Source organism: Saccoglossus kowalevskii, chromosome 14 (genome assembly GCF_978046115.1).
Source record: "Saccoglossus kowalevskii chromosome 14, keSacKowa6.1, whole genome shotgun sequence".
Classification (NCBI taxonomy): domain Eukaryota; kingdom Metazoa; phylum Hemichordata; class Enteropneusta; family Harrimaniidae; genus Saccoglossus; species Saccoglossus kowalevskii.
The window spans coordinates 3,195,999-3,203,671 of record NC_140654.1 but is presented as its reverse complement, the minus strand read 5'-3'; the positions used below and the strand labels follow the sequence as shown (position 1 = coordinate 3,203,671).

At 37.0% G+C, this 7,673-nt stretch overlaps 1 protein-coding gene across 1 annotated transcript; it reads left to right on the top strand.

The window, feature by feature from the left end:
- Window positions 1-355: 355 nt before the first annotated feature.
- On the top strand, window positions 356-1,393 carry LOC102806034 (allatostatin-A receptor-like). Its single transcript, XM_006824945.2, has one exon. The coding sequence runs from the start codon at window positions 356-358 to the stop codon at window positions 1,391-1,393; it is 1,038 nt and encodes a 345-aa protein (XP_006825008.2).
- The last annotated feature ends 6,280 nt before the right edge of the window (window positions 1,394-7,673 follow it).

Below are 7,673 nucleotides of genomic sequence, written 5' to 3'. Positions count from 1 at the left end.
TTGACGACAAAAGCACGTTTTCCATCTTGTCAAGAGTGCGGTCACAATCTTAACTGGTTCGTCATGTAAACGCATATAATGAATTACGCTAGGCTATGTACAATTTGCTGTAGTCGACGTTCCGTAATTGCTGTGTAAGTTACACATGACATATAGAAACTAGGAATCGTTTTCAATTCAGTTGTTTAGCCAATGAATACACGTCTATTTGTGATATGTACTCGATGTCGTCGCTTATTTTGGTAACCATGGATATAGGCGTAGTATAATACACGAGTATGTAAATGAAATGAAAACACAATCCATCAAAAGACTCGAGCCTGTATGTCATCTTAACAATACTTACGGTTCCAACATGAATTCTACAACACAGAGCAATGCCACGGAAGAGATGGGTTCAAGTACAATATCGAGTCCTGTGTGGACTTACGTACAAACAACCGAAATCGTTATCGCCGCCGTCGGGGTCATCAGCAATTTGGTGGTTATTATCGTTATGGTCGGCATCCCGCATCTTCGGTCACAGCTGACGTTCAGACTCACTGCATCGCTGGCAGTGGCAGACCTACTGGCATCCATTTTTCTTGTTCCGCGGACATTGCGAGGCTTTTTCGCTGTACCTTCTGGAATAGCTGGAGAAATTTACTGTCGAACTGTCAAAGCTACGATTCTGTGGGTGAGTTTTGTTGCATCTACGTACACACTAATAGCTATCACCATGGAACGATATGTTGCAATCGTTCACCCATTACGATATAGTGGGCATAAGGGAAGGGTGTCCGCAGTACTCATCATACTCGTTGTCTGGCTTCTCGCCTTTATCATGCAGAGCTTTTGCGTCTACAACAATTCATACAATCCGACAATAGACAGCTGTAGCTACAAATGGCCATTTGGGGACTGGTATCAAACTTTTGCTGGTGTCGGACTTTTTTTTGCCACTTATTTTGTTCCTGGTGTAATTTTATTGGTTGCGTATGCTAGAATTTTTCTCGCTCTCCGTGAAAGTGAACGCAAAATTGGACAAGGCAGTGCTGATCATGGTAAAACTGTTACACCCGCCAGGATCCGTACCAGAAAGAAAGTCATCAAGATGTTCTCAGTTGTATGCCTGGCATTCTTAATCTGCTGGGGACCTAATCAGTTTCTTTTTTTGATTCTGAATTTTAAGTCCGAGATACACGTCAGTGATGTCATTTATAATTTCACGCGTGTTTTAGCTGGTCTAAATTCATGCCTAAATCCTTTCATTTACGCATTTTGGAGCAAACCGTTTCGAAGCGGTATTGTGTTAATATTCTGCAGGTGTAAAAACAAAGTTGGCGTATTGGAGAGTCAGAGTGGGGCATCTAGAGTAAATACGACAGTAGGGGGTCCGGGAAACCATGCATGATATATTTTAAACATATCAACGTGGAATATTTTTATTTTAGTATCTCAAAATTATCATGACACTTAAATGCATGGTTGTCGTTTGGCTCCAATCAATCACCAAACGTCGACCAACAACAATGAAATATTTTATTCTAATAATTACGAATGTTACAGTTTGCAAAAACAAATTGGGCAACTTGTTACAATATATGTATTATATTAGTGAGTATTGTATTGTATATCCATTATTGTTTAAATGCGGTAAATTTTACACCATAATCACCAAAACCAATTTATTAATTTGTAATTAAACTTCTAGCATAGAAATATTTGAAAATGATTATTACACATTGTTTAATATCGCCGCCAATTGGTTTGCTGGCTGACAATATGTTATACTGCAACACAATATATCTGAAAAATACATCCATTTGACGTGACTCTTGTGTTTTGCATAAACTGTTCTCTCGGTGCTGATTGAATCAGCCTTTTCGTCACTGATTTTACTATATTGCCATATTTTATCCCATATGTTTGCATATAGACTATACCCTGTTGCATTCAAACACGCGAGAGCCGATATTTAGTACGGAGTGAAGAGCCTTCAAAATTTAATTCGAATATGAGAATTTCCAGTCTTTTTAACTTTGATTTCTCAATACAGTGCATGAGTTTCACCTTAAGTAGATTGATTTGTTTTTTCGCGACAACATGTCTGTGCCCGCGTTCATTGTCATGACGTAAATTCTAAACAACATTACATAGTGGGAATACAACAGTAAATCATCCAACTGGGCAACCAAAAAGTGGTGTTTTGGACAGGTCCGATTTAGCTCGTAGTCGACATTTCATCACCCGAACTAAATGTTAATAGGCACGTTATCTCAGAACAGGCTAACGTTTTTGACCTCTGTCTTTGACCTCTACGTTTATTCGGTTCAGTTGGATAACTGCATTTAGTGTTTAGTACTTGCAATTACCATGTAATCAACATCATTCATTGACTGGTACCACTCAAAGCATTGTATATTGTATTTCGTGTTTAGAACCTGCAAGTAACCATGTAATCAACATTATTCATTGACTGGTATCACTCAAAGCATTGTATATTGTATTTCGTGTTTAGAACCTGCAAGTAACCATGTAATCAACATTATTCATTGACTGGTATCACTCAAAGCATTGTATATTGTATTTCGTGTTTAGAACCTGCAAGTAACCATGTAATCAACATTATTCATTGACTGGTATCACTCAAAGCATTGTATATTGTATTTCGTGTTTAGAACCTGCAAGTAACCATGTAATCAACATTATTCATTGACTGGTATCACTCAAAGCATTGTATATTGTATTTAGTGTTTATAACCTGCTAGTAACCATGTAATCAACATTATTCATTGACTGGTATCACTCAAAGCATTGTATATTGTATTTAGTGATTAGTATCTGCTTGTAACCATGTAATCAACATTATTCATTGACTGGTACCACTCAAAGCATTGTATATTGTATTTAGTGATTAGTATCTGCTTGTAACCATGTAATCAACATTATTCATTGACTGGTACCACTCAAAGCATTGTATATTGTATTTAGTGATTAGTATCTGCTTGTAACCATGTAATCAACATTATTCATTGACTGGTACCACTCAAAGCATTGTATATTGTATTTAGTGATTAGTATCTGCTTGTAACCATGTAATCAACATTATTCATTGACTGGTATCACTCAAAGCATTGTATATTGTATTTAGTGATTAGTATCTGCTTGTAACCATGTAATCAACATTATTCATTGACTGGTATCACTTAAAGCATTGTATATTGTATTTAGTGTTTAGTACCTGCTTGTAACCATGTAATCAACATTATTCATTGACTGGTATCACTCAAAGCATTGTATATTGTATTTGGTGTTTAGAACAAGCCAATAATCATGTAATCAACATTATTTATTAATTTATATTACTCATATTAATATTTATATTTAGTGTGTTATCCTATTTCAAATATGAGTTTACTTGTCTAAAATTGTGTATTTGCCATAATCATTTGATTTGTTATTTCTCTTAGCTTAGGTGTCAGTGATGGTGCCTGTGTAGTAATCCTGGATAAGGACCATGATGACTCATGGTTGTCCGATCAGACATGTTGATAGTTATAAGATCAAAAAATGTTGTTAATTTACGCAAGAGTTCTTACGTACTTCGATTACACATAGATGTACCATAACATAACTGTGTTACGGCATATAACAACGACATTGTATCTGTATATACATAGCATATCGAATTGAGAACTGGGGTCTGAAACGTATTGTCTTATCCTACTGTGGTCAAGTTTGTCATCAACACTACTTAAAAATAAATTTATGTTCTGTGATTGTCGTCCAAAAATGGTGTATTTATTTCACATGTGTATGCGTTGCTAAGCTTTGGGTTGAGACGATTTGAACGTACACGGTTACGACGACCGCAAATATATGCATTTGTAGTAACTGCTAAATTAGTTGGATTTGTTCTTGGCATATGTAATAAACTGAAAAAACGAAAAAAAAACAGTTACTGCGTCAGTTGGTTGTGTGTTTCGGGCCAGACGTACTTTTTTAGACATTTTATTTTTAGACAGCCAATACCTGCAACGCGGGTTTCGAATCCAACTTCAGGAAACAGTCAAAATACAAACAAAAATCATATTCACAATTTGTTTGAACGCATGTGTGTGGTGTATCATTAGAACCATATTTAAAACCATGATACATTAAAATATGAAAAACAAATGTTAAAATTTGAGCATTTAAGATTAATATATGAGCATTTAAATTTTAAATATTACGAATACAATACAAAGGTTGAGAGTTATTGCGATGGTTTGAACATATGCAAATAGAACCCTTGATCTGACACCAAAAGGAAATGGCCGAACATTTTTTGAGTTCTTCTGTATAGCTCTTCGGTCTTACCAGACAGTATTGCCATTTTGCAGACAGCTGACATACACGATGCTTTGTGTAACATCGATAAAACCTACTTTCAGGTAAAAGTATCAGGCATTTGTGTACTGTAAGGCGGGGAAGCACATCGAAGTCAGAGTTTCACACCCGAACTGATTTCACGTCCGTGTTAGAGCGCATAAGCGTCCTCGTTATATGTATGTAAAACCCAAACAACGCCCCCCCCAAAAAAAAACCTCGGGGTAGGTGAGCTCTGCGGCTGAGTGGGTGAGGGGAGTTTGCGTGAAAATTCGAGCAACTACGTGTAAGCTCACACAACGGATATCCGGTTCTGTTGCTCGTCAATGAGATAGACAACTTAATTTTATATTATTTCCTTTTAGTTATCTTTAAGGAGTTGACCATTAAAAACTCTGTAGGTGATGGCAAAATTGGGAAATAATAAATTGCACAGGAAAGAACCCTGGAAAAATTCCTTTAAGGATCAATAACAGAATAAAATGCACGTCTAAATCTTAGAGAAAAAAGTAAACACATAGTGTATAAATATAAAGATTAAAGTATCATGACATCAGTGTTTGAAATTTCACTATGAGTCCTGCCAGACAGTTAATTACACATCAATTTAAAATGTTTCCCATTCCAAGCTCACCAAATCGCTCTATTTAATAGAAGGAGATAAGAACGAGGGTATAAATAATTTCAAGCCTCTCTGCTCGTCATTTTTATCTAGATCTGAGAAGTGAGCGAAAATCTAAAACATTCTTACTCCAACACTAATACACAGTTCCGTTGATTAAAGCATACTATGTACAAAATGTTACTACACCACTGGGCATGTACTTTTTCATTTTCACCAGCCCGAATGGAATATTACCCGTCTCGAGTACACAGGGATATGGGGCAGTAATTTCAGTCACATGTTTTCACTGTAAAAAAAAAAGTCGCTCACGTGTGTCGGTCGAATCGTATACCCCATATTCCATTGTGTAGACGCTTTGTCATATAAAATGACCCAAGTGGCTGTGACTCGGGATTTAAGACCACTGAGTGTTTCATTGTGGGGAAAATAAACTGTGGAACGAATGTATATTTCGGGCCAATTCGACCGCCCATTTAATGGCATATTGTGCAACGTACAAACACAGTGACCCGTCACAGTTCCTTTAATGCTCATTTGCATATTGTGTTCAGCAGAGCACCACCTAAGCGCTATGTTCAAATCTAGTAAGTTCGAACTTCCGGTTTTGAAATAAAAATAAACTGATAAATATTTAACGTTCATTTATCATATATTAGACTTAACTGCTCATATTTAAATTTAAATTCTCGTATTTTGAATTTAAATGCTCAAATTTTTAAATTTAACATTCGTATATATTTTGAATTGAAGCACTCGTATTCTAAATTTAAATGTTCATGATTTAATTTGTTGAAGGTTTGATTATGTCCCGAATAACGCAACATACATATGAGATAGGTGTAGCACACAAAACTTATTGAGAAAGTTTTCATAGTATATTAGAACCGTCGGTCAGATACATTTATGGATTCGTTGGTTGTTTGCAAACAAATTTTGACCAGGATATCTTCAGAGCAATTTTTTGGACGGTCTTGCCACGGTCAAAACTCTACCATTGTTTTTATACTACAGATAATTATAAAAGGAGGGTCAGTGATGAAACGTGTTCTCGCGGCGTAAAAACACCTCCACGTCCATCAATTCACTGTCGTGATGTAGTAAGTGCCTGGATAAGCCATATGTCACGTTACCCGAGTATGTCTTTTGAACGAGTTTGTCAAATACCATTTCCTGTGCTACTGAATACATCGAATACATCGTCCCTAGCAACGAATCGTTTCAATGATTTAAGTAGCTGTGAGGTGCTATCAGGGGGGAATTCTTCTCCACGGGGTTCTCCATACGTGTCAGGGGGGGGGGGGTCTCGTCTCGTCTCTATATCGCGTCCCCTCGAGGTACGGGATCATGAAAGTCACTTAAGCTTTCCAGTCAAATAAGACACACACAACGAAATACGTTTCATCTTTCGTCTTAGTCGATCAGTCGAGCACTCTATAATACAAAGCGCCCTGGGGAAAAAGTCCCCAAGACTACCGCAAGGCTGGCCCGAGACTCTGTCCAAGACTCTCTAGGACTGTACCACGACTGCGTCTCTCTTCGTGTACTCGCCAAGACCAACTCAAACTCGCTTTATTCCTTTTCAAAACTCTAACCAATTACAATGCAGTAAAAAGACTCTAGGGCGTAACCTTCAATCATAAAGCCAATCACACTAAGTACTGAATACGTCATATCTTTTGATTAATCGTTCACTACATTGATAACTACGAATACCAACTGTCAGAAAGAGTAGTCAGAATAGCGGCGGTTATCTCGTAATTAGTTCCAAATCACTGAGCCAAGTTCCGTCCAAAACTTCAAATAGGCCTAAACGATGACAGACATAACACAGCAATTCGCTAATAATCAGCTAATTAAGGTAGCGAGAAGGTTTTGTGACGTTTTTAAATAAAACATTCTCTGTCTGTTGTCTCGTTCAGAACAGTAATTTAGGTTATATATATCAAAAGACTAAGTATAGAGGTGCAAGTTCGCACAAACTGGACAGACATTGTTTACATAATTATCACGTGACATCAAAAATGGCGAACCTTGTAAAAATGACTAAGTACGCGATTGCGAGAGCACACTGCGGAATTTCCTGGTGAAATTTAAGTTATGCATTGTCCGTAATCAAGTCCATTGAAATGCGTCTCTGATAATCAAAAGACCTATTATTCCGATTTCTATGCAGGTTTGTTTTTTTTGTCCCCAAATTATTTCATACTTGGCACCTTTAACAGACTATTATTCTGTGGCAAAGCATTTTCTTTAAAAACCCAGACATATTTCGCACCATCATTATCTTTTGAACGATAACTGCGAGTTTGAATGTCCTAGTCCGAACGCACTTGATTTGACGGCGGTCCCAATGAGTCGTTCTCGATCAAAACTTCAACTCGAGAAAAACGCGAAAAACAGTTTTGGTTAATAAAACACTGTAGATTTGCTGCATTATTATAAATATACACTAAAAATGGCCAAACATATTAACCACTGATATCATAGAACTCATAAAGAGTGTCAGATAATGAATAATTTCAAGCTCAAGCGCGAAAAATGAAGAAAACTGCTGGCATTTGAGTCCGTACTCCAGGAACGTTCGGGTTTTCCATTGTTATGCAAACGAACAACGAGGGATAATTCTCTGACAAACATTACTGTCCCACTGTACACGCTGACAGTTTACAAACAAGCTAATCCTTCAAGTGTCTCAGAT